This window comes from Acanthopagrus latus, chromosome 7, assembly GCF_904848185.1.
Source record: "Acanthopagrus latus isolate v.2019 chromosome 7, fAcaLat1.1, whole genome shotgun sequence".
NCBI lineage: Eukaryota > Metazoa > Chordata > Actinopteri > Spariformes > Sparidae > Acanthopagrus > Acanthopagrus latus.
Window position 1 is genome coordinate 16,722,670 of NC_051045.1, and position 27,909 is coordinate 16,750,578.

At 42.8% G+C, this 27,909-nt stretch overlaps 1 protein-coding gene and 1 long non-coding RNA gene across 2 annotated transcripts; one reads left to right on the forward strand and one right to left on the reverse strand.

Annotated features, from left to right (window-relative positions):
• Positions 1-763: 763 nt before the first annotated feature.
• kcnc4 (potassium voltage-gated channel, Shaw-related subfamily, member 4) lies at positions 764-27,457 on the reverse strand. Its single transcript, XM_037104397.1, has 4 exons — positions 25,443-27,457; positions 8,360-9,296; positions 7,413-7,589; positions 764-3,225 (listed from the first exon to the last, which is right to left on the reverse strand). The coding sequence occupies exons 1-4, from the start codon at positions 26,058-26,060 to the stop codon at positions 3,158-3,160; spliced, it is 1,800 nt and encodes a 599-aa protein (XP_036960292.1). The 5' UTR covers positions 26,061-27,457; the 3' UTR covers positions 764-3,157.
• On the forward strand, positions 14,806-17,513 carry LOC119022927. Its single transcript, XR_005076126.1, has 2 exons — positions 14,806-15,229; positions 16,479-17,513. It is a non-coding gene; the product is annotated as an uncharacterized LOC119022927 (long non-coding RNA).
• Positions 27,458-27,909: the final 452 nt, after the last annotated feature.

Below are 27,909 nucleotides of genomic sequence, written 5' to 3' on the forward strand. Positions count from 1 at the left end.
TCAATGTTATATCTATGTTTGTGTCTCTCCTCTGGTTAATAGTTGAAATCAGTGCAGCCACTTTACTTTGGGAGACAGAGGAAGAGCACCTTGTCATGTCGTCACCCTGCTTCAGTCTGCGTTTAGCTGTGGTTAAAATCTGCGTCTGCTTTTGTATGAACACACGCTTTTATGTTCATGCAGCCTTGATGGCTGAGACTCACCTGTGACACCTTGATCCCCCCCGTTCCTCTCCCTCATCACCACAGGGCGCTGCACAATACACCCCTAAACATCAAAACGTTGCTCATGGGCGTCAGCGGTAGTGACGACGATCACGCTGAGCTGAGGTGTGTGTGAGGCAACAGAGAGAGAGAGAGAGAGAGAGTGGTGTTTCTTTCTGAGTGTGAAAGACGGAGGGAGGGGGAGACGGAGGCAGCCGAGCAGTAATTAGTGTCGCCTGTCATCCCAAATCTCCATGGAGATTTGTTCTGTATGCCATCTACACCTTCGCTACATAATCATGGAGGCACAGGAGAGCAGGAGGCACGGCTGTGACTGCCATAACACCACTTTGAGCAAGCACAGGATCAACCACCACACTCCACTTTTGTCACCTCTATATATAGCCGTACAGTAGATGGCACAGCAGCAGCGGCGGTGGCGGCGGCGGTGATGGCACTAAATGGCTGCCAACTGTGCAGTTTGTGGGAAAAAAAAAAAAATGCAGATTCTGAAATGCAACAAAAAATGTACAGAAACAAGAATATTTTGTCTTCAACACCAGGAGGGGGAATGAATTTTATTTCTATTTCTGCATAGAAACACATGCCTACATAATACAACATCACACACACGCACACACACACACGCACGCACGCACGCACACACACACGACATCTGACAGTTTAAATCCATCACAGTCACCTATACAATCCATAATGGCGAGATATGAAACTGATGTGCTGTGTGCTTCTCTGTCACATTCGAGTATATACAAGAGGGGAAACAGGAAATGAGGCATTAAAGGTGAATTATCAAAATAATAATCTTTCGTTATTGGTTAACAGCTATTTCATGATACATGTCACACACAGAGGAGAGTGGATCCAGAATAATGCACTGTGCTACATACAGTACGTACAGCTGTGCTCATAGATACTTACAGGCCAGCAGAGAAACAAAGCTGGAGTCTAAATGAAGATGAAACCAACTTTCCCTTTGTTTATTAAACATAAGGCCACTATGGTAGACCATGAGGAATATATCAAGTGAAAGAAACCACACTCCTCCTCCTCCTCCTCCTCCTCCTCCTCCTCTCCTACTGGAAACATGGAACGGGGTTTCTACACATCTAATTACATTACTGCACACATTTTAGCTCCATTACTCAACATGAGGCACAAGTGGAACTGATGGCGTGGCACTGCATGTATGATGGTACTGAAAATCTACCATGTAATCTAAGCGTCTACATTTGGTCCAGACTCAACCAGGAGTATGTGTTCAACAATACTGCTCCATTGAAAGTTTCTTCTTTTGTTGAAACTCTCTCACTGTACAAGGATTTTTTTTTTTTTTACAAACAGTTAGTTGCCTGAGCAGCATTCAGGCCACGCTGTGTCTCTCCAGAGTGTCTGCACGTTGTCCCTGTGGTCAGTGTTCAGAGAGCAGTGGCAGTGACAGAAGGCGGAGACCGGACGATCGACGGAGAACTCTGGGTCTGTTTTGATGACGACCGGACGACAATTTCAAGTTCGCATCTAATTCTAGTTCACAGTTACAGTTATCGCTGTACAAACCCACGCATGTTTGGGTGTTCTTACACAACAGTTAACAACATTTATGGATAGGGTTAGGGTTAGGTTATTCAAAATGTCAGTGGCCTTTTCTTGTTTGTTTTTGTTTTTTGTTTTTGTTTTTTTACGTTAAAAAACGACAGTTTCTGTACATATTGGTCCGAAATAAAATAAGACTCACGTCAACAATTGCAAAGAAGAAGTGTTTTCAGACGGTTTGCACAGACCCACTTCAGATTAAAGCCCCTGAAAACTTTCTATCAAAGCTTTCTTTATTACATTATTCATAAATTCAGGAACATAAAAATTGACGACTAAATAAGCAAAGTCAAAGTTGGACAAAGATTTCGTAAGTTAGTTATTATTCATCGAGAGTTTACGAGCTTTAAGAACTTTATCAGGACGCTGTACATTGGTGCTTTAAACCTGAACTCCTGCTAATGGGCAGCAGTGGGGCGACGCCACTGGTTGCTAATAGAATTCAGATTGTGTGTAAGCTCATGCGAAAATAACCCAATGATTTTCTACTTGATTTATTACCTCAGTAAACAGTTTCTTAGTGAATTTATGGTCTCGATCGCTAGTTGAAAGTCTTCCTCAGCACAGCACAATGTCCACTTTGTAAATGATGTTGCCTTTTCAAGTATCATAGATACCAAAGCAGGGTACGCTTTATGGCTTGGCTATCTTGTGATTGATAAGTCGCTACTACAGCATGTCCTGGAGTTCTCAGTCAGATCCAGTCAGGATGTCCTCCCCAGCTCAACCCCTCTCGCCCAAATATGGTCACTTCTGGCTCCGAAAAATTAAGACTGCGATGGCCAAAAAAAGACAGACTACAAAACGGTAGTCTACACACCAACAGGTGACGTAATGTTGGTTTTACACTTGGGTTTGATCAGAAATTGTCAACAGATTCTGGTTCAAATGACACATGATATCACATTTCAACAATGAGAAGAGTATGAAAAGAAGTACTGTGAAGTCAGGACCCCATTACAAGAAGCTAACTGAGGGTCTTCGGGGTGTTTAAGACAAACTATGAGACGTCCACTCAACGACAACCATACAAATGGCAGCCAGGCTTTAAAGTACGTCATACGATGCTAGATCATGCAACACATGCAAAATGTCTGTAACACGTAAAATGAGAGTAAATACGATACATCTGCTATGCAACTGATTTTGTACCACAGGGTTTTTGGGGGATGTGTGACAGAAATGAAAAGCAAAACAAAAATGTTGCCTTGAAGGAAAAAAGAATCCGCCTGCAGTTCATTCAGGAAAAGGAAACAAAGCAGGGAGCGGAGCTGCAGCTCTGCACAGCGTGTGCTCCGCAGCCAACTCATGCTCTCTCGTCTTTTCACAGCCAGTCAGCGTCAGGTCAGAGTGGTGACCTCCGGCTGAGCGTAGTTTCCAGTGGCGGCGAGGATGTCTTTACAGCTCTCTGCGAGGAAACACAAAAGACAGAAATACAATCAAACGGAGGGACTTGTGATATGAGCATGAAAGACTGAGGAAATGGAGCTTGAGTACTGCTTGTTCTTTTTCTTTATTCTTTTTTTCATGAAGCAAAGAAACATCTCTGCTGAATAAAACCTGAGTCTCTTCAGGCCGTGAACCTGTCACACTAGGGCTGCGACTCATAATACGCTATTCATAAGCCAGTCCTTTGTTTCTTTATTGTCTTTTAATCACAAAAGGTCGGTAGCATCTTGTGACTGACCAACAGTTTTAATGTACAGTTATTCATTTCTGCCGCTGTTTGGTCCGTTGTGGTACATTGTTGGAAACATTTTTCATTTTTAGACATTTTAATGCAGAACTGTTTTATATTAAATCTTTACACCTAAATCTTTTGAATTTAGAATCACAAAAATATTAAAACATCAGGGGGATCAACCAGTGTCGTAACTACTGTTTATAACTTCCCATTTAACGTATAATTGACTGATTGTAGCTCTTCTCCGCGGACAAAAGAAATCCTACAGATCTGAACAGAAGCAGGAGCTGTGTGCCTCGACCACCCATGTTGTTAATGGAAACCTATTAGTGGTGATCATTTTAAATGGGAGTCACTTGGGAAAATGGCGGCTCATCACATCTCTCTGCTCGTCCATAGATCCGCCTGCTGCTTCCTCTTAGGAGCACTTCAACGGTCTTGCCACAACCACAAAGCAGGAAGTGAGCTGCAGTGAGACACTGCGCCTTCGACCAGGACAGCAGTTGCTTTCGTACGTATAGAGTGTGACAGGGAGTGCAAACACTGTCAGAGACCCCCTGCGACGGCCATAATCACTTCAAATCCGCCAGCATTTTTGTTCCCACTGCCGGGCCGGCGACCATTTCCTGCCCCTGATAACCATCTGAACATCTTCAGACCTGCTGCATCCATCTGTCAGTTTCTCTGCTTCCTGCCATACCGCTCTGGTGAAATATGATCCATACCTTATATCCTGTAACACCACCATCCCCTATGGGCATAGCTCTGAGGAGCTGAGCCACTGTGCCATTATCTCTCTCCATCTCATCAAAATGGCTGCAATCGCAAAGAAAGCCTTCTGCATGTTTGACAAGAAAAGGTTTTTTTGGGGGGCGTCAGTCTCTGCCCCAACAGTTTGCACCAGCGTTAGAAAACAGTGGAAGTCTACTTGAACCCTTTTTGCAGGTAATGTGGACTAAAATGTGTTGTGTATGTGTTATATTCCCCTGTAATAGACTGGGATGTCATTATCCACATATACACCAGACACAGGGCTCGGGATTCAATTACTACCCCCCCTTTCTCTCTCTGTCTCTCTCCCTCCGTCTCTCAGAGATTGGTTTTGAGGTGTTCTGGCTTTGCTCAGCTTCCCATTGTGTTGTCTCCTCAATCAGGAGACAGCACGCTTGACAGTTTCACGAGCTGACCAGATAATTCAGCCTATTATTAGAGAAATCGGTGTGAAACAGGATGGTTAAGATTCGTGTTTCTATGTTTGCTTCTTTCCCGAGCTGGATGATATAGCTGCATGGAAATATGACAGTCAGTATACAGGATGTGTAACTCTCTATTATGACCTTTTGTAGCATATAACAACCGTTTGTACAGTCAGGTGATCCCGTTTTGGGTATGACATTTACAGCGTATTGATACTGATATATAATATAACCAAGTTGAAGAATCTGTAGATTTCTATAACTCATTCTTCAATTCTGTACTACTTCAATACTGACAATAACACAATCAGCGTTTAAAACCCAATAAACGTACTTTTTCTTTTTTTTAATCAGGGCTCTCAGTGTTTCCCGCCATAGTCTAACTTGCACCATATTCTCATATTGAAGCAAAAATATTTTCACTTTTCATTATAACACTGAAGATCTCGCACATTTTGCTCTGTTAATTCAACGAAGATGAATTAAGGTATCATTCCGTTCTGTTGCTTACACCTGATGACCTGGCTCACTAAACTGGTGCTGCTTTGTCAGTGATGAGGAAAGTGACGAAGACAGGATGGTGTCCAAGTTCTCATCCAAAAGAGGAGGGCAATGCCGCTAACTCAGAGCATGCCATTTGCCAAAAGGCCCTTGACGAAAAACAGCAGGTAGGCACATTTTCTGTTTCCTACCTTTATTTAGTAGAATTAAAGTGGGTTATATGCACTCAAGTGATGTCGTCGCTGTTATTTTTTAACAAAACACATGCTCAGTGGCTAACTGACAAGGCCAGTTATTCCTGTCAAAATCGGACAAATCGTGATATCCTTTGTGCTCAGTTCATGGTTACATCTGTACAATATCCTGACAGACTGTAGCAGTATGAAAGTTCTCCCATACAGGGAGGTGAGACTCTCCAAACATGAACTCTGCAACAGAATGCTGAATTTCTGTTTGTCCACAAACATCTCTTCTTCTCATCCATCCGACTTGATATAACTGAGGCTGTGACTTTTCTTTTTAATTTCCATCTGCATGCAATAACATGCCACTAACCTACACCACCCTAACACACTCCACACACTACAGCGATTGGCGAGGCTTTCAGGAAACACATCCAAATACAATTTCTTGTAATGGGCTGTCGTAAAAAAAAAAAAAAAAAAAAAGCAAGGGTATGTATACTCTCATAGGAGCCAAGCTACAGTAAGTGCCCCATTTATGTGTTGTTTTTTTTCCCTCCATATTGACACACTAATGAGCTTTGGTAGAAAAATGCATGTTGGTAAAGTGCAGCTTTTCAGGAAAACACCTTCAGTGTTGTTGGGCTGTTTGCAGATGAGAGTCAGGATGTTGACTGGGTGGGATGTGTGTGCTCAGGATGTCAGGAATGAAGCCATGGCTGCCAAATATAGAGCCTCTTCTCACAGGGGGCTTTTGGGCACTTTGGGAAGCTCAGATGTGAGATCCAGCGGCCATCCAGGCAGAGAGAGATGGCAGGCTGACAGTGAATATCAGCTGAGAGAATTAAAAGAGGCTCTTTGTTATCATGTTACCTTTTCCAGGCAGCTCTTCAGGCAAAATCACAGAATATTGGTGGCGCATGTTAAAATTTGTCACCCTAACCTGCCAGCGCTCCGTGAAGATGATTATTCAAGATGAGCTCCTTCACGGAGCGCTCACAAACAGATAGATGATGCAATTAGTGCAACAAAGCTCCTCTATTGATTTCCTTTTGATCCGTCTGGTGGCTTACGACTAAAATCTGCGTAAGTCAATTGGAGGTTTTAGGAGAGGTGACTGAAGTTCAGGAGGGGAAGTGGGAACATGGTGTAACTGATATCACCATGTTGGTGTTGTTCCTGCTGAAAATGGGACACAATTAGAAACACGGTCCACAGTTCTTCTGAGATCAGTCTAAATGGGTGATTTGGTCTAGGAAATAAAAACGTTTACTATGATGTCTCCGCTATGTACTAATGGCTTGGTTAAAGGAGCAGTTCAACATTTTTGGATCAATTCCCAAACTGTTTTTTCCTTCTTTCTAAGAGCTTAGCTTAGCACAAAGACTTAAACAGAGAGAAAAGCTTGCCTGGCCCCGACCAAATGTAGCACTTTCTACCTGCATACACAATTATACATGTTTTTTTTTTTTGGATTAAACATATACAAAATAAGTGTTAAGTAGTGCTCTTAAAATGTCTCGGTGTGCAGATTTTTTTAACCTTCCAGGTTAGCTGAATGTTCCTACATCTATGTTCGACTGGGTAAACTCACGCGAATGTCCTCTAAAGTAGGACCAACAGCCTGGAAAGTCTGGGAAGATTTTGGTACAGGAGTTGTCAAGTTGACGTCATGTGACGCTCAAACAAGGTAGACGAAAGTAAACACTGGGCTCATGGTAGACGCTTTTACCAGATTCACATTCATTGTATCACTTACTTTTCTGTTCCATGTAACTGAAATACTGGGAAAAGCTATCAGTGGGTTGTTTAAATGCTCTCAATCCAGGGAGAATGAATGCAGCCTTAAACCTGGTCGGGTTTGTTCTGGAATACATTGTTCAATTCCCAGAGAGCACCAGTGGTAGAAACACAAAATAGCTGATGACATAATTATAGAGCCAAATTTGGATTTTGTCAAAGAGTTAATTAAAAATACAAGACAGCTAAAACGCACAAAGCTTCAGTAAACTGTGAATTGTATGTGAGTTACCAGTATGGACGTTGGGGTCTCCGGAGGTCAGGAGGAAGCAAGTGGACTCTTTCTTAGTCTTGTCTCGCCCCCGGGAGCACCGCAGGGACCACTTTTCGCTGGGGGACAGCGGCTGGGTCAAGCTGCAGCCTTCCTCCTCTGAAAGGGCCACATTTGCATCCCCATTCTGTTTCGAGTCTGACAGAAAGACAAAAACACACGGCGACATAAATGCCAAAGCTTTTACTGAGACTACCCCGAGGGCCCAGACAAAGGCAGAGGTATATTGCATAAAATCTGTATTTTTCTGTGATGAAATTCAATTTGACTGAGATGGTATACGGAATAATTTGATCCCGGTGTGTTACTGTCTGCATGAGTGTGCGCGGCTCATCTGTCAATGTCTGAAAAGCCTCAGGAACTGTAAGACTCTACATACACTGGCTGTTTATCTTACCTTTAGGCTCAAAATCACTCAGATATTTATCATCAATAAAATGAACAGGTTAAACAAAAAGCATTTTCTGAATTAAGAACCTAATGAATAAACACAATGAACAGAAGCATTAGCAGAAAGGGGCAGTTCACCCAAATTATAAAGGATGGAGGTGAATAGAAATGTGTTCGTAAAATCTCTTTCCAGCAACAGTTTCACTCTGGGTAATCTACAGAAAACAGAGGTAACAAATTTAAAGGGAATATTAATTTGGTAAAAGTATGTCCGATAAAAACTGCTTACAGTGACGTCTGCAGATTATTCAGACACTAGGACATTATTTACAGAAGAGAGACATTAGTCATGATGACGCCCTGTGAGCGCCGTGATTCCTTTTTAAGAATTAAAATTCTTCATAAAATCTTGATCAAATAAAACCAGAACTGTTCGGAGGGGTATCTGTCACAAGAGGTAAGAGAGAAAATCTTTAATTGGGGTGAACTGACCCTTTAATATTGCACTGCAGTCTGACCTGAGCGGTTCCTGCTGACGCTCTCCTCAGCAGCCAGTGGACACGTGTCACTCTGTGTGCTGTCTCTGCGTGAATTGGTTTCTGACTTCCCGAACGAGGCCGAGTCGGTCGGAGCGTCTGGGTTCGGGTTGTGCTTCTTCTTCTTTTTCGGCAGCTTCTGTTTGGCCATCGCCAGCGAGTAGTACATCCCAAAGTTATTGACGATGACGGGGACCGGCATAGCGATGGTCAACACCCCGGCCAGCGCGCACAGAGCCCCCACCATCATACCGAGCCAGGTCTGAGGAAACATGTCCCCGTAGCCCAGTGTCGTCATGGTGACAACTGCCCACCAGAAGCTGATGGGGATGTTCTTGAAGTGTGTGTGCTTCGTTCCTCTGGGGTCGTCGGGCTTGGCTCCGATGCGCTCAGCGTAGTAAATCATGGTGGCGAAGATGAGTACGCCCAGTGCCAAGAAGATGATGAGAAGGAGGAATTCATTGACACTGGCCCTCAGCGTGTGGCCCAGCACTCGCAGACCCACGAAGTGCCGCGTCAGCTTGAAGATCCGCAGTATCCTAACAAACCGCACCACGCGGAGGAAGCCCAGCACGTCGCTGGCAGCCTTGGATGACAGACTGCTCAGGCCCATCTCCAGGTAGAACGGCAGAATGGCCACAAAGTCTATGATGTTGAGTGTGTTCTTGATGAAGACCAGCTTGTTTGGGCAGCAGATGATTCGCACCAGGAACTCAAATGTGAACCAGACCACACAGATGCCCTCCACCAAGGTGAGGATGGGTTTGGTCACTATCTCTACTCTCTGCTCTTCGTGTGTTTCGTTGCCCTTGACAACCAGCTCCGTCCGGTTATGCAGTTCATTGAAGGCGTCGTGAGTCTCCAGGCAGAAGGTGGTGATGGACACCAGGATGAAAAACAGAGAGGCGAGCGCAACTCCCTGCATGAGACACATGACAAAATTAATCAATGCTATTTCACGTCTTCCCAAACACAAAATCATTATTGTGTTTATTACATCAAATATGCTTTGCCTGCATATCAGCCGCCTCAGAAACACTCTTTCAATCCATGCCACTGTAATTACCCCACTAACTGTACAGTATCACCAATAAAAAGATAAGGGCGTGCCAATCAAGTTTGTAAAGCAGCTTGCTTAGCAGGATTATTTTCTGGTGGAGGCATCAAGTGTCAGCGGTTTGACAGTAAGCAGAGACTAAAATAATGAACACACTAATATGAGAACACTTAAGTCATGCACAAAGACATCCGATAACACACAAAGTTTGACAACATCAAAGAAAGGATGTCATTTTGTTGTGATGGATCACTGGGAAGTTAGTTTGGCATGTACAAGAATGATGTGCTGCAAGAAGATGAGCCCTCCAACTATCGACTGTGTGCAGAAACTGATTTTTATAAGTTGAGATTACATTTGAAGTCAATCCGAAGAGAAGATGCAAATTGAAAGAGTCGGTGATAGAGCTAGACCTACTGGAGGAATAAACACCTGCAGTCGCAGTAGTTGTTCAGATCAAAGCGAGGTCTGAACCCTTGACTTGATCTCTGTTCCAAATATATGACATGATTTTATATGACATATATTTTATAGTGGATCCCACCACGCAACCCCCTAAAAAAGTCCATCCAACATAATGTTTTTTCTCTCTCTGCATTCCCTGTGGCTCCTCATGACATCCTATTACCTGAATCACCTGAGAGGAAATAATTCATCGTCAAGATGTCCATTGCCTAGTTTGAGGATGAGTGAGTAAAGGCATATTTTGTATTATTATTATCACCATTCTAAAAAGCACTTTGAGAACAGTCCTCTGAATCTCCTGCAGACAGAGAAAACAGACCAATTTCAAACCAATTACTCCCATGAACACAGCGACTGTGTCATGCTGAGAGAAGACGTGATTCTATTAACATGAGGTCTCTCAGTGGCAGGCGGCAGGGGGCGCTCACAACTAGTGCCTGAGAACTGACTTACTAAAGGAACCAAGGAGCTACTGTGTGAGCTGTGTTTCAAATATATCATGAGGTGTCAGAATCCAACCACATGAGCGAGCGCAGCCAAAGCAGGGATAGGTTCAGAAGAAGGAAGAGACTCCGGGCGCTGGCCTGAGTCATGAAGGACTTACAGTCACCTGTCCTGTTGTCAGGTTTATTAGACATGTTTCAGTGCTCCAATACAAATCCAAAACAATATAATGCAAATGATGTGTCTTATAAATACAAACTCAACCAAAATGGCCAGCCAGTCAAACCACTTTTACAATTCAAATGGGAGGTAAATTGAATGATGTGGCCGCCTGGTTTTCGCCTGACCCGGCACAATGGCTGTGCCTGTCTGTGTTTGTGTTAACATTGTGTGCTAACTCATACCCACGCTGTTTTTATTGTTTACTAAAGCCGGGATAAATTATAATGCCTCTGCAACCTTTCTAATCTTCCAGCTGGATAAATATGTACCTGGGCACTTAGCTATTTTCTCCCTGCAGGGCATCTCATATATCACTCAACTTTATAGCGTTAAGGGCTGTGACTAGAAAAAACAAACTAAGCCTGTAACGTCCAATGGGACCTCCAATTCATTGAGGAAGAAACAAAACAAAGAAAGAAGTGGATGGTTAATGGAGTTTGGCGAGCCGGAAGAACAGAAGCCTACATTCAAAACAACAAAAACCCGTTCACACACTCCACACGTGTCTGTTTATATAATGTGTGCACCCAGAATATGTGCAGCTTTCTTCCGTGACAACCTTCTTCAGCTTTGTCCCCACAGAGCTCTGAAGCGCTCACAGCTCAGATCCCCTGAGAAGACGAGCAGCAGGACAAGAAGCCTCAACTCGTCCCAGGAGTTCCCCCTGTTGGACACGGTTTCCCTGCACATCACCAAGGCGTGTGTGTGTGTGTGTGTGTGTGTGTGTGTGTGTGTGTGTGTGTGTGTGTGTGTGTGTGTGTGTCTGTGTGTGTGCGTGTGTGTGTGTGCGTGTGTGTGTGTGTGTGTGTGTGTGCATGGGTGTGTGTGTGTTCAACAGTCAAGGGGTATAGCACAACAAGCTAAACAGTGTAGAAACTATGTAGAAACTAACAATAATTTGAGCACATGGGTGAATTAGTTATTCATTAGGTCATCACAGTTGCTGAAAAAGGATTTTTCTGCAATTCTCTCCCTAAATTATGTGTTTATTGTCCTCTGTTCAGCTCTTCAGTCAACATTTGAGAAGGATAAAATAATTAGCTCAGTGCTAGTTAGCTCAGTTAGCCATGCAGCTAGCAGTTCAGACATGCACATGTCATAACGCTGCGACTGTTAGTCCTTTACATTCTGTTGATGATCTTAGTTCTTTTTCGAATGATTTCAACTAAAAATCTTACATATTGCATCTTTAAAGTAGAAGAACGGTTACTGAAATGTACAATGAAGACTTCTGCATATAAATTACTGGAATTAATAATTGGCAACTTTCAATTGGCAACTTTCCCTGTTGTTCCATTGACTGCCTGTTCACCCGACAGACAGGCCTGCCATTTTATGGAATTCTCTGTCCTGATTGGATTACATGGACAGGGATACAGGAACATTTCTTTTCTCTTTTACCACAAGGGCGCAGCGAGGAGAGATGTGGGTGACTGACCAAACACTCTATAACAGCAATAACTGTTGGAGTACAGGCTATTTGTAATAACAAAATAACACTAAGCACTAATTTACAGTCACTCACAGTTTCTCTAACACACACCAGGTTGCAAAATATGTTTTCACTGTGTCCTCTCATCTATGACTTCCTACTGGAGAGCTATCCAGACAAAAGAGCCCCATGTACAGCCAGCGCCAGGTAATTAAGGTGTTCTCCATCAAACAAGAGAGTTCAGCCTCTGTTGAAGCACCTGGGCGAGTCTATTTCCAAAGTCAATTAATAAAAAATGACCCCCGTTTTTCATCAATCATCTCCGGACTTCTGAGCTCCACTCCTTCACTTCATAGACCAGAATAATAATAGTGGAGCCCAGTGAGCACATCCGAGGAGCTCACAGGAACACGTTAGTGGCCAGAAATAAACCGATCATTAATCCATGCAAGTGTATGAATAACAAGGGCATAAAGTTTCTGTTGACAAACTAAATTGTCTGGATACATCCAGTAGAACAATAAGTAAACAACACTTATCAGGGCGTTCACACCAGGAGTGCAAGTTTGCAATTATTACCTCGGCCAATCCAGGAATTTATTTTTCTCACTTTCTTCAACATTGCAAGATGCATTCTTCTGCATGTTTGTAAAAATTCTCAGGGAAAGATGCATGGATCTTATTAAAAGAGATCTGGGGTATTTAGCTGGCTAGTATTTATGAGTGAGTACAAAAAGGGACTCTTGGATCGTGGCAGAGGTATGCACTCTAATCCAATGTGGACAGAGGCGGAGCTAGCTCAGGAAAGTTGCCACTGTGGTGCACATTACTGTATTATCCTCAAGACTGTGTGTCAGCAGTTGAACTACATTGAACTTTGATCCACTGACCCCTACAACAGGTGATTCTGACGTCAACAAAAGGCGAAAGGAGGATGAACGACATGTAAGTTCATCTGTGTGTCTCTGCATTCAGACAGCTCTATAATTCAGCTCTTACATGCTGCCTTTCATTCTGTGCAATCTGTGGCAAAAACTGACTGATCTGATGAGCTTTAGATTATAGTTCACCTCTCAAAAACACAATGAGATTGGTACTTAAAGAGTAATGGGGTTCAGTAGCCGGACCTATTGATTTAGCACTAACAGGGAATCAATTTAAAAGCAGGCGAGACAGACACAGCTGTTAATATGTTAAATCATTTGCTGGCCTGTGATCAGTTTCTCAGATGACATGGCAGCTACGTATCTCCATGTTGTTTAGTTTGGCTGTGGAGAGTATAAAAGTAATCACTCTGCTTCCATTTCAGATAATTTAATCCAGAGACAACCTGGAATCACACTTTAACAACAACGATTAGCACTGTGGAATAGGTGCGTGATGATAAACGATGATAATCCTGATACTGAGAAAGTAAATATTGATATCATATCAAAAATAAACAAAACAATAATATTGTGTAAATAATCCAGCAACTTCATTCTTGCATTGTCATAGCAGGTGGTGGTAGTGCTCCATGAAAGAAACAAGGCTAGCTAGCTGCTGCGAACCTTTCTGCCAGTGTGTGGCTGCTACTGCCGCACAAAATCCAGTCAGAGGGAATAACAGAGCATGATGCTCCACTTCAGGTAGTGATAATCAACATTGTGATAATATCATTATTGTGAATTATTTCAGCAACAATAGTCACGTAGGAAAAATCTCATTTTATGACAGCCCTGCGGGATATTAAATCATCCACCTCTGCTCGCTACATCTGAGGCTTTCTTACCCTCAGCTGTGAGCAAATAAAGATTAAGAAATAAGTAACCAAAATGTTTAAAGGTTTTGCATCCACGTGTTTCATCATCAGATCTCTGTATAAGTCTCATGCACCTATTCATGGTGATCAGTCCCAGTGACATTAACTCATTTTGCTAAATATAATAAACATATCCCGGCAGTGGAGCACATTATCACAGGTTTTGGCTTTGACACACACACACACACACACACATAAGAAGTGGCTCCTGCACCTTGCCTCAATATGAGTATTGAGCATTCAGACAAACCAGCAGCCACCAGAGATCCTCACATGCTCACCATGAGCCCAACAGGCTCTGACAGCATTCGGTTTACTCAAATGCCAAACGTTTATCCCAGAACTAAACAGAGCTGGGTATCTGCGGCCCGGGGGGCACCTCTGCAGGGAAGGTGCCGGAGGTCCTGGCACACACCAAGACAATTTTCTCTGCTTATAAAAGGCTCAAATTCTAACAATAACACGGCACAGCTTGACCTCACACCTTTGTGTATGCATCTGGAGGTGGCCGCACGCCTGCTCAGAGGTTTTCTCCTGGGTTCGCAGTGAAGTGTTTGTCTCTGTGGCTGCGTGTATCTTTGATATGTGCGTGCCTCCACATCCCCGAGTCACGTCCAATCAATCTTGTGGCATTTAAATGTGTCTGTAGAGTTTATTTAATGCCTGACACAAAAGCAGACCACAATATCGTGTTTACAGCACAGTAGTGGAAACTTTAAACACAGCCACAGTGTCGGACTGATTGCTGTAATGTCTCTTTGCCACCACAGAGTGTTTCCATGCTGGTCTGCTGAGCCTGCTAATGTTACACACACACAACACACACACACACAGGAATCATTATGAGGCTGGATGACTGTTAACACGGAGCTTTTTATTTTTCATTTCCTGGGAATGTAAATGTACTGAAGCCTCTTCAGTCTTGCTGTGTGTGAAATATGATACAACACTATATACCATTATTTATGTTGTATACTGCTCATCTTTTCTTCCTATATTGTCCGGCTACTTTCCTCTTAAGTGTCAGTTTCTTGAGCTGCTGTAAAGGCAAATTCCTCTCATAGGGATCAACATAGCTCTATTTTAAATGAGTTACTTTTGTACAATTCTGAGGAACGTTCAGTTTCCCTCAGCATTCCACGACGTTGGGGGGAAATTATAAAATGTCTAGTTCTGTCCAATTACAATTCACTTCGTGCTGCCATGGTTTGGATACTTTCCGTTTTATTTTGTAGTTCTCTCTTCCTGTGTCATCTTTCACTTTCCACATCTTCCTTTTGTCTGTTTTTCTGCCCTTCTTCTCTGCGCACCTGTGTCTCATTAGTTAATCGCCCCCCCGAGTATTGAAGCCAGTGTTTTCCCCTCACTCGTCGGTGGTTCGTCTGTTTTGCTCCCAGGTTTCCGAGTCCTGTCGTCCCTCGTGTTACTCTGGTTTGTATTTTGTTTTGTTTATGTTTTTGCTTTTGGATTAATCCTGTTTTGTTGTCTGCCTTTTTTGTTTTTTTTGCTCATATTCCTGATTTTGGATTTGAATTTATCGACTTCAGTTTTATTGAAGCTTTCTTCTTCTTAGTTTTCACCTGCCTGCCTCGGGGTCTGCTATGGGTCTCTTTGTGGTCAACCCAACACATTTGTTTCATCCAAATAGTCAAACCAGAAATATGAGTGGCAACTACTGTCTACATTTGCTGATGAAGACCGTGAGAGCCAATTTAGAGCTCACTGAAATTAAATGTAACACTCTATACTTATTGAGTATTTGTAGACTATGATATCATTACCGCTGGTCAAACCCAGGGTAACTGAGATTGTGTCAGCAGAAATGAGCTCTAAACACAAAACACATCAAATCATCAGCTTATGAAGCTCTAAAATCAACCTGTTAGAATACAGCTGTCTATTTACACATCCAGCAGAGAGAGAGCAAAGTCAGCATTGATTTGGGCATGTGTTTCCATCCACCTGCTGGACAAAATTCCAATATTCGCTCTCCAACAACTCCTCAGAGAAATATCTGTCTCTTCAGCCGCTGAATACTCTACGTTCACAAACTAGTTCCTAACTCTTTCTGTCAGCCGTTCGGTGCTCAGAAGGTGACGTGTTTGCTTTATGACTGAAGACAGCACAATGAGAGCGACGGCTACTCTGAAAACAGTAAAGCTGCAAGTTAAACAATGCTAAAATGATCTGTGAGGCGATGGGAATTGTGACATAGTATTGTGGCAGTTTCAGAAAATGGCACAAAATGTTCTGTTCCTGCACCACTTTTCTTTGACTGAATGAAAACCTACATTGATGAAATGCGCTGGAGCTGTTCCGAGGTGCACCAGAATCCACTGGTTTACATCCACGTTGTGGTTCTGTTTAAGCTGCTGGTTAACGTCATAACGTTTTTGCGTACCTGTCTGTCAGGTCAGATACTGACAAAGAGCAATTATTTGTCTTTATTTCATCTTTAAGATGCTCATATGTGAACACAAAAACTTGTGCTTAGTATCACAACAAAGGGACAATTTGTGCTCAGACACACAAAGCCTATATCTTAAATTTCTTCAATATGTCGCTGGGTTGAATTTGATATTAATGATCTGTGAGTTTCTCATTATGGATGGCAAGTTGAACATTACACAATGTCATGTGATCCATTGTTAATCCCAAAATACTGCTGCTTTGATTAAAGGATCTGAACTTCCCAAGGAAGAAGAGTATGGTAAAGCCTTTAAGGATAGGTGATGCCAAACACTGGTGCCAAAAAGACATCGATCCAAGGTCATCATGTGTCAAAGTCCAGACACAGCAGAGGTCCCCCGAGGGGACAGCCGCTCGGTCCCAGCTGGGAAAATCTGAGCACGAGGAAGAAAGGTTGGACGGGCGACAGGCAGCAGGCTGTGAATCAGTGAGCAGCAGCTGGGGAGTCCCATCACAGCCATCACCTCCAGCTGTTCAGCATCACGCTCTGTTACTAACAGACACGCTATACACAAGAACCACAACAACGATCACACTGAGCAGTCAACAGCTGCAAAGCCCAGGAGAGCAGCCACTTGTTAGGTTTTCCAGGAATTCATGTCATACTGGTTTACGTCTGACAGTCGGCACAAGTGAGGACGGAGGACACTTAATGTCCACCTATCAGGTCTGTTCATGGATCCAGAAACAGAAAAACTGGTGGTGGGGATGATCTATATTGTAATCAATAGTATGAAACCATAATGTAAGATGCAGTTATACCTTACACTCCCTGCTACTGAAGGGCATTTAGTTATTTTCAGCTTTAATCAACCTTCATCATCAGTGAACTGCAGCATGGACAGGACGCAAATCCATAAGCCACCACTTATAAAATATCAGCAGTGAACCCTCCTCCTCCTCTTCTTCCTTATCGATGAGCAGGAAAATAGGAAGAAAGGGGATCTCCAGCACAACAGGTACAAGATACACATCCATCCACATCTGACACCAGAGATGGGTTACAGTCTCCCTCTATCTGCTCTGATGCAACCAAAGCTCCACTCTTGAGATTACAATAAAGCTACTTGCAGGACAACTAAGCAAACTCTGTCCTGATGAAGTCAGTACGTGGCGCTTATTAAACGCAGAGTACAGTCGGTGCTGCAGCATGACATCATGGTGAAGTTGACCTTTGACTGTTTGGATATAAAACATCACGCTTTATCCTTTCAGACATTCGAAATAAAAATTTATGTCATAATCATCCAGGGAATTGTTTAGTGTTAGCTAGAAATGTGTTTTGTGAGGTCGCAGTGATCTTTGACCTTTGACCCTGAGTCAGGGTGGACAGTTGTACCAAGTTTGAAGAAATTTCCGTTTCTGAAATATATCAAAATTTAAACACAAGGAAAAGCTTTTCTTATGTCTAATCTCCTGCTGAGGTTTCAAGCTGAGTAATTAAATCAGATGAATGCTCTGTAGCAAATTATTCATTTCAACCTTCCAAATTGGCTTTTAAAAAGAGAGCATCACATTGACAAGTGACGGTTAAATTGCCTCGCAAACACCAACAGTCCGCCTCGCTCACGATCGCTCTCTGGTTTAGGTTGAAGGAGGATGACGTTTTTTCAGCCGTGTGTAATTATTGATTTTTATTTAAAACATTTTCAGTCGACAGGAAAAGTCTGCAAAGTCTGTGTGCAGCGTCCGTGATGCGTTCACTGATCTCACGGCGACGAAGCCAATCTATTTTCAGCAAACAGCTTAGAAGCTGAGCAGAACAAACAACCGGCGTAATCACACAGGCTTACACCCCTCTTTCCCTGAGAATACGGTGTTATGAGAGTCTCCTTAACGAGGCTGCGGCGCTTTGATGGGGTGTGAAATATCAAATCGTGTGTTTCATTCAAAGAGCAGCAGAGAAAGGTGTCGCGCCCAGAGGAGAGCTCCTTTATTATTTGTCAGCAGGGCGTCGTCACACTGAGGTGAAGTGTGACATGTGAGAATAAGTTTCATAATCAGCAACACGACAAGGAACGTTATAGGTGGATACTGACTGATATTTTATTGTATTCGGGGTTAAATCTTCCATCAATATTCATATCAATATCAGTTATATCTTGGGTATCTGATCCATAACCAATCATTTAAACAAACATCTTCAACTTGACAATAAATGGACAAAAGCATGCCATGGATTCCAATCCAGGTAATATGTCTGAATGTTTAAATGTCAATCAGTCAAAATCAATGAATCAAATAAAAACAATAGCTTTGGTTTATATTGCCAAAGATGTTATTGAAAATTTAGACTCAGACCTCAAGAATCCCAGTTAATCTCACAACAGAAGAAAAATTTGATGAAATACGTCGCTCCTTTCTGTGGGAAAGGCGGTTTTAATTGCTCACCGCTGATAACGAGTTGCAGCCCCATTACCACAGCGGTGATTAATTACAGGCAGCAGGGCCGTAGAATTAATGAAATATCGCATCGGGGAAGATTGAAACAAAGTTATCGGGTCTGAGCTTGACGTTGGTGTCGAGTCTGATTGCCACATGTAACGCGGCTGAGACTGCACAGCCTGAGACATGAAGCTCTGCAGGTGTTCAAACTGAAATAACAGCGTGTCTTGGATTATTATCATTATCATTACAGCAATTATATGCTTTTATTGTTTTCGCTCTGCGCTCCAGTACTTTGGTTTAAAGCAAAGCAGTCACTGTGAAGTTAACTTTGAAAGTAATCACGTTCATTTTAAGTGGAAGTGCAGAATTGGACAATTGTTCCCCACATTTAGGACGACACAGCAGGTAAGTGATTGGCGCCAGTGTTTGGAACTCATTTTAAATGGGAGTGCTACTGAAAAATTAGCCATAGCCTCAAAATCTCTATTTTTAAAACACTAAGAAAGCTCGACACAACATGAAAATATGTTCGTAGTATCACCAGGGTCTCTACACATGAACACCAGCATTGAGAACAATGTTTGTGTACATGGAGTTTACTAAAAAGAGGGTTTTTGGACAACGAAGATTTGACTCATACAGATTCACAAAAAAAGAGTTTCACTTTAACTAAAGGCAAAAAGCCCCTGAATGTCTGTTGATGTCTCGGAGTCAAAACTTCAGACAGTCATTAATAGAATTTAAAATCAAGTATTAAATGTGATGACTCAACATTAAGGCTTTTCTAATCGTGCAATCGAGAACTGTTTTGCTTTATCATATCATTCTGATGAAACAGTTTAGTAGCTGTGGGAGAATAACACCACCCGCGTATCGATCGGTTCTGTATCAGCTGTACTTACAGTATGATATTTGATCTGCTGGCTTACAGACGAAGGATGAATATTGGAAGAAAGGAAGTGCATCTGGCATTGCGCAACCAAAACAGGGAAAAGGCATTGTTTACCCCGGCCACTATCCCCAGGTAACTGTGGAACAACTGGAATAACTGGAAACTGTGCCCTGCAAAAGAAGAAGGGCCGTGCTGATGGATGAGGCGAAGAGGGAGAGTGATAGAGACCATGAATGGACGAGCATCCACTCAAGAGCGCTGCTGTTGTGTCAAAGACTGTTCCCCCACTGATACGTGTTTCCTGTTACTACCAGCACTAGAGACAGACAAAAAAATAAATGAGCATTCTTTCAATTAAATGAGTAAGTAACAAAACCTCCTTACTGACAAACACAACCGGGTTCTTTTCACAACACTGAGGTCGGGGTTTCAAGTTCAATTTGGGGTTCTCATGGATGTTCTTTGCTTTGGACAGTAGCCATGATGTTTTGTTTAAGTAGCAAAAGTACAAGTAAAATCAAATTAGTAGTATTAGTAGTATGATTACATGTATGCATGTAATTATACATGTATACTGTATACTATGATTTGACTGATAACTGGCCTTGACAATCATTGAATCCAATTTTCAGCATTATTTTCTGACTGTCAGAGTTAAATTAAATTGCAAGAAGCACTATGGTGCTGTTTGGTTTTGGAGAACAAATTCAAACTGTTTGAACTGAACAAACAAGCTGTTCTCAGATGAAAATATGGTCCCCACTGCTTGAGGCTAGAAAGGTGGCAGGGTCCGCCACATATATACAAAGTGAGGCAGAATGAATTGTGTTGTCCTTTAAGGTCAGTTTGTTTATTCAGTTTATTCAGTCATGAAAACAAAGAGAGTTTGTTGATTTAGTTTGTTTAGGGATAAAAATAAAATATTTCTCCTCTGAATAAAATTAAATTACATGATGAACCTTTAATTAAAAAATGTGGTACTTTGGCCACAAACTTGCTACTAGTAACTAAAGCTATCAGAATAAATGTAGTGGAGTCAAAAGTATAATATTTGCATTGAAATGTCGAGTAGAAGTAGAAAGTAGGAGAAAATCAAAATAAACAAGTTCAAATACCTTAAAATGTGAGTAAGTAAGTAAAGTACTTAGCAACATTCTATCATTGCAAGTGTCATTAAGATAAATAATCTGAGAACCATGACTTACTGTTAAAAATTGCAATGGCAATCCATCTCATAGACATTGAGATGTTTACGTCTGGACCAAAGGGCCAGCAAGTTACAAAATAAAAGCTCAGAGTCAAAACTCAAATCTCACAGTCACTGTTTCATTTCAGATCTGACGTAGTGGAGCAGAGAGCCGCCTGCCTGCGCTGTACATTACAGCTGCATGTGATCCTCTCATGTCTTCATGCTCTGTCTTTCACAGAGCTGCACCTCCAGTCTCGGTTGATAGCGAGACGGAGGATGTGGCCCAAAATGATAGACGGATTAACTTCCCCCCCGGCTTTCAGGAATCACATTACCTGAGATGAGCTCGGAGGCGCTTTGGAAATAAAAAGGCCATAAAGGTAACGTGAGTCCCCCGAAAATGCACTCTGGTCTGCATGCTTTCAGAGCAGAGCACACAGGGAACATGCCTACATGTACCCGCTGCAGAGGAAATGGACCGAGAGGTCAATATTTATCCGCCCTCACTCTTTTTTCATCATGTACTTTTCCAGAAAGATCCACATATGATTAATTTACAAACAAACAATCAGCAGTGAGAGACTTGATAAACTGGCAGGCACAAGCGCGGTCATCTTCAGATGGCAGCTGTGACTCAGAGACAGTGACAGCCTGCAAATGCCACCTGGACGAGAAGCTAAAATAAACACTGTTTGTAGAGTGACGGGCGTGCAATAAGAGCACCATGCTTCTGCAGCACAGCGAGAGTCTCTGAATAGACCATTCAACTGCACAAACAGGCAAACAGAAATTAAAGCGAGCATCCGCCTCTGTCTTTCTGCACTAAATGTATTTTTCTTTCTGATGAAAGCCCCTGGCCCCCTGCCTGACAACTCCTGCCGTAATGACACTCGATACTTTACTTTCACGTTAACTTCACTTAGCACTCTGCTGCTTCTGCTGCTGCTGTTGCTAAGCCATTAGGCAAGGCATACTTTTAAATGCCTACAGCTGGCTCATGTCCCCGGTGGATGAAATGAGAGCAAATTGATTTTAATTTACAATGCAGCAACATTTATTTTATCGACAAGGCCTAACAGAAGTGTATCTTGTTCATCGGGGGAAAACGAGATGTATAGATTCAAATAGTTGATTTGAACGGATGATTATTTTCTCCCTTGCCTCCGTGTGTACGTAGAGCCTGTTCTTCTGTCTAATACACCGTATGATTTCCTGTATATGGACGTACACTCCAGCCTTTCAAACACTCGTGTTTTGAGGACCTATGAGTGCAAACCTTGAACAGGATGTGTGGGAACACTTCAGCGTCACTGTATTTTTGCCATGAAACAGCATTTTCCTCTATTTTCAGCGTTTTATGGTACAATTTCATAACATATATTGATGTGAGAGGTGAAAAAAAAATGCTTATTCACAGGACTGAAATATCGAGGTGTCTGGAGAGAGCGCAGGCCTTCAATTACATCAACATTAAGGTTAACAGCTCAATCCTGATGCATCGTGACATGTCCTAATTTTATGAGAGCAGCTCATAAACATCGCTCAGAACCAGTTGCATATTTTGGATTTTTTTCTAAAGAAACATGCTTAGACATGTTTCTACTACCTCTCCCCAAATATCGCATATCTATTTGGATTTCTGGTGGAGTTTTTAGACCAAGTGGAGAGAGAGCACACTCAGTTCAAAGAGACCATTGAGCCAGAAGTGAAAAAATACATATTTTGTGGTGGTATTTAACCATCTAGTCTGTTTTCCTGTGAGTAACAGAGTTGTGGAGATATCGACTGTGGCGATGCCTGCCTTCTCTCAAATATAATGGAGCTAGAAGGGACTGGGTTATTTAAAGATACATTTGAAAAACTCAAACAGCACTACCTCTCAAGAAACCATAACCTGGTCACTCAAGATAATCCACTGACCTTGTCGAGAACAGTTTCACTTAGAAGTATTTTCTTTGTGAGCTAGCTTAGTGAGCTAGGTTGGTTAGCATTTCGTCCATGAGAAAACGCACAGTTTCTAAACTGCTCACAACAAGGTCTGCTGATTATCCTGAGTAACTGGGTTTTCAGGATTTCTGTGCAGAGAAATTGCCGCTGAGTTTTTCTTGACTGTTTATTTTTTGGCTTGAAGCGTCACAAGCCGAGCGCCATTACATTCAAGAGAAAACGGACTTCCCTAAAGTCGATATCTCCACGTCGGGGCAACTCACACCAAAACAATTTCAATGGATGAATGACACGACAGGTAAGAGGGAAAATATGCATATTATAAGTTGGGGTGAACTGTCCCTTTAACTGACCCCGAACATAAGTGACAGCAGGAAACCATACTGTAGATTTTTGGATGCAAACTCAAAAAGCGTAGTAGAGTAGAAATAAGGAAAAAATATATTCAAAGAAAAAAAAAATTGGTTGATTTCTAATGATTATCATGTTTTTACACACACAGCTGTAGGTTTGTGCACAGCTGCGACGATGAGTCGATGAAAGGAAAATTAACCATCAACTATTTGAACAATCGATAAATCATTTTTTATCCTTTTTTCATTCAAATGTGTCAAATATTGCTGCTTCTAGCTTCCTAAACATCTGCCTTCTCTTTCATCATTTATGATAGTTAATAAAGAGTGCTCGGGTTTGGGACTATTGATCGGATAAAAGAAGCAATTTGAAGACGTCACTTTATTGTAATGAGCAACATTTTCACAATGTCATAAACTAAAACGTTTAATCAATAATTAACTGTGAAAACAATCAGCAGGTGATTCGACAATGAAAATAATCGTTGTACTTGTACAGTACTTGTTCCCTGCAACCACCTCCACTGTTCTGCTGCTCACATTCAGCATCAAGGTCTGAGGTCTGACCTGGATCACAGACGGTGTTCCAGGTCGTTCCTCAGGTGTTAGATGAGGACTGAGATCACAGATACGCAAACAGTTTCTCTACAGAAGTGGCTAACAGGGCTGGACCTAATGCTTAATTTCCCACGATAGATCAGTTGATGTTTGTGTCTATAAAATGCCAATAAGCTTGTCAAAATTTCTTACAGCGACATCTTCAAGATGTCAAAAACACAAAGACTCTTCATTGGCTGTCACAAATAATAAACAAATGGGGCAAATCATCTCATTCAAGAGGCTGGAACCAGAACATGGTGGACGATTAGCCTCCGACTGACCAATAATTGACTAACCACTGCAGCACAAGGACACTGTCATGTTGTGAAGACTTTCCACAAACAGTTGCCACAGTTTGACTTTTCTCATACTTCATATCTTAGAAATGACATTTTATCAGAATGTAAATACCCACGTTTATTGCAGGCTGGCTCATTTCCTAGGTTGGACACACTCTTTTGTGTTTTTAGTGGCAGAAGGCTCTTGACTACCTGCTTTTTACGACAGTAACCAACTCAAACGAAAGATCACACATTTGTTTTTTTGTGAGATTTTCCTCTGAATTGTTGTTTAAAAACACAACCAGAGTGACGCACAGTCTAGAGGACGTTCACTGTGCCTGTCTTTTTAGGATGTTCATGCTTTCTGTGTGGGCGAGTTCATGTCTGTTCCTGGAAACACAGTCAATGAAACAGACAGGAGCACATGAACTGGGGCCAGAAACCAGACATATCCTAAAAGTAAAAATAAAAACTTCACCGAGACTCAACTGAAGCTGCCAAAAACGTCTGAGAATAGTTTCAAACTTGAAGAAATCCGTGAGTGTTCTTGACCTTAACAGTCAGCCACATGGATGGTGGTGACGGCAGGATATTGCAACACTGACTGAAATAAGTTTTCTGTTGCAAAACAATAAAAGAGGAACATTTAGAGCCACCGTGGACAAAACTGAAATCTGAACACTTGGCTGGCAGATTGTTGGCCTGATTAAAGGTGCATTCTGTAGTTTTGGTGAATACATGTTTAATCAGAAGAGAAATATCTTCATTAACTGATTTTCTATGCCTAAACAATCTAAATAAACTCTCTTTGTTTTCATGACTGAATTATCTGATTAAACACACTTTGTTTATATGTGGTGGACCCTGCCACCTTTCCAGCTTCAAACTGTGCTCTGGGGACCTTACCTTCCTCTGAGAACAGCTTGTTTATTCAGTCATGGTAAATATTTCTGAGTTTGAATTACTACCTCGTTAATATTGTAAATATTAAAAGTCTCCACCACTGCACAGTGCTCCTTTAAATTGTGTTTTTGTGCCCTGTGTAATTTTTGGACTCTGATCCCTCAGACAATGATAGATACAAACTAAAACTGATTGATTCCCAACTGATTTTCATAATTGTTACACATACTGTGAGCTCTGTGCATTAGCAGAAAAGATCAATCGCCAGCTATGCAAAAATGTGAAACACTGCTGCTTCGCACTGCTCAAATTGAAGGAGTTTCTGTTTCTCTGTGTCATTTATGAGAGTAACTGAAGAGATTTGGGGGTTTTGGGGAACTTCAGGAAGCAATCTGAAGACGTCACTTTATTGTCATGAGTGTGCTCTTGACAATGTTGTGACATTATATGGAGGTAAATAATAACAACCCCGCTGTAAACACAGTCTAGATACCTCACATGCAGGCTGTTAATCTCTGCTGCAGCCTGATTGGCTGAGCCTCGAGGGGACACCTGTTAAATGGGACAACACCCACGGAGAATGCCTCGCGGGCTTTGTGGTGGAGGCGCGTGCCGGACTCACCCTGGCTGCTCTGGACGAGTACGGGTCGTCGAACAGGGCCCAGACCTTCGGCTGCCAAACTTCGCAGCAGCCCCTCGACCTGTCCGGACAGTCCTCGATGCCGAACCGTCTCGGTATCTCTCTCTCGTCGTCGGTGTCGTCCGGGTCGGGCGGTTCGAATATATCCAGAGCCTCCTCCGCGTCCCGGTGCTGCCGGTAGGTCATCCAGCAGCACGGCTCCACGTCGGTCTCGTCGATCCCCCAAAACGCCAGCTCCTCCTCGAAGAGCGGCCCGCACACGTCGGCCGGGCAGTGCAGCTTGCCGGTCCGGTAGTAGTTGAGCACGTAGGCGAAGATGCCCGGGTGTCTGTCGAAGAAGAACTCGGAGACGCTCGGGGGCGCAGCGTCCGAGTCCGAGCTGACCTGCGAGTCCGCCGGGTCGGCGAGCCAGGCCAGGCGCGTCCCCGGCAGGGTCCTCAGGGTGCTCTTGTAGGTCTCATGTCGAGTGCCTCCCACGTTGATGATGATTTTGTCTGAGTCTTCCCCTCTGGACATCTCCTCCTTCAGGCATGATTTAGACGGCGGTTTGTTGCCCGACTTGCGCCCGCGGTACGACGAAACACACACCGAGCTTATCATTGAAAGGCAGGGTCCTTCTTCCTTACAAACTGGTGTCCGCTCGCGAAGAGACGATCAGAAAATCAACGCAAAGTGTGCCCTCATTTCAGACCTCGAGTCTCAGAAGGACCCGCGCGTCTCATTGACCCAGAAATACGAGGTGGCAAAGTGCGAAACCACCTGTTACTGAACTCAGGCTGGTTCCGTGGCTCACCGTGCGTGTGAACACAACCCTAACCCTTCAGACGATGCTTCCAGATGTTGCACTCAGTCACAGCCAGTGAGCACAAGGTTGTAGCTTATTTTTTAAATAAAAACAACCAAAAAAACAAAAACAACAAACACGCAAATGTCTAATTACGCGCGGTGGCACGGAGCGACAGGATGAGACACTTTTCCACAAATCTCGTCCAAATTCTGCACATAAAAAAAAACAAAAAACTAATAATGATAAAAAAAAAAATCCACAACTATCCCTGACAACTTTTCCTTTTCCTCCACACGAGGCGAGGCAGCCTGACAGCGGTCCAGGTGTCTGTCCTCAGCTCCTCGGGCCAGATGTGCGGTTGTTTTTCCAGCTGAGGGAGATCTGTTGCTTCTCCTCAAGTCTCCTTCCCTTAGCGACACAGCCCGGTTGGATGGTGCGCTCAACAACAGCCTCGGCAGATTTAACTCTTCGGCTGCCGGCGGAGGTTGGCGCATTATTGAACCACTCCCTCTAATCAGACTGAGAGGACGGACGGGCTGATGAAGTGCGTGTGTGTGTGTGCGTGTGAGAGAGACGTTTGAATCATACCTCGGATAAGATTGACATTTCTCTGTAGGCTGAAATGTATTTTTTACGCGTTCAGGTCCGGGTCGCCATGCTGACCTGCACACATAGTCTGAGTCATGTCGAGGATCAGCTCCTTTTCGCAGCTCCCATGGGTGTTGCGTGAGATTGCGCCAGGTTGTGCAGGTGTTTATTGTGTGTCCGCTCCTGCCTGTGAGAATGTGGAGGATGATTCTGTGCCTGCTCGCGCAGAAACAGCCAGATTACATGAGATTACAGGCGTGCAGCATCTTAATTGAGGCCATTTCATCATCCATCACCCTCTACGTCAGGATTAATACTTGTCTGGTTCAGCTCAAAGGTCCAGATGTGATTTCACGAGAGGAGCCCAAGATTATTATTGTTACACAAAGTGTGATCCAACAGGTAGCTCTCAGTCCCCATGTGTTGCTTTCACAAACTAAGATTGCCACCTAGTGGATCTCTGATGAACAGCACGTTTAACCTCCTGAACCCTCAATTTCCCCCCCAACAAGTTTAAAGATAATGAGGTGATAAGACATCTTTGGTGTCTCTTTTTTTTGCAGTGACGATCTCTGTGTTTGGTCGAAGTTTAAAAAAAAGAAAGAAAGTTTAAAGGGCAATAATTTTACACTTTACAGTGTGTTTACAAGCCCTGGGGAGTGCTACTGCACACAAGGAAAAGTGGTATGAGGCCTTTTGTGGCTCCAGAGGAAGATGCATATAATCTGATAAATTCCTCCAGTGATGTCACTCAATTGGCTAAATGGCTAAAGTGCATAGTGGGTAATGTAGGCAGCAGGTTTTCTAAAAGCAGTCCACTGGGCTAACATTGCATTACTATAACACTGTTGGATTCCCTGTGGACAGTTTTTTTTTTTAATGATGAAAATCACCAGAACATGACCATTTTACTCCACATGTTCTTCTTCCTGTCAAAAGCTGGTGCCTATATTTCCCATAATGCACCACAGCCACTGAGTGACATCACTGGAGGCAATTTATCAGATTACGCTCAGCTTCAAAAAACATACTTTTGTTACTACTTTATTTACACGCATGTAGCATGCATATACA

Bases quoted from the DNA above. Each gene is read 5' to 3' on its own strand.
- kcnc4 (XM_037104397.1), bottom strand. From the start codon at position 26,060: ATGATAAGCTCGGTGTGTGTTTCGTCGTACCGCGGGCGCAAGTCGGGC. The intron at 9,297-25,442 runs GTGAGTCCGGCA...TGTCTCATGCAG, and splicing joins ACTCGTCCAGAGCAGCCAGG to GGAGTTGCGCTCGCCTCTCT. The intron at 7,590-8,359 runs GTCAGACTGCAG...TCTTTCTGTCAG, and splicing joins CGTCAGCAGGAACCGCTCAG to ACTCGAAACAGAATGGGGAT.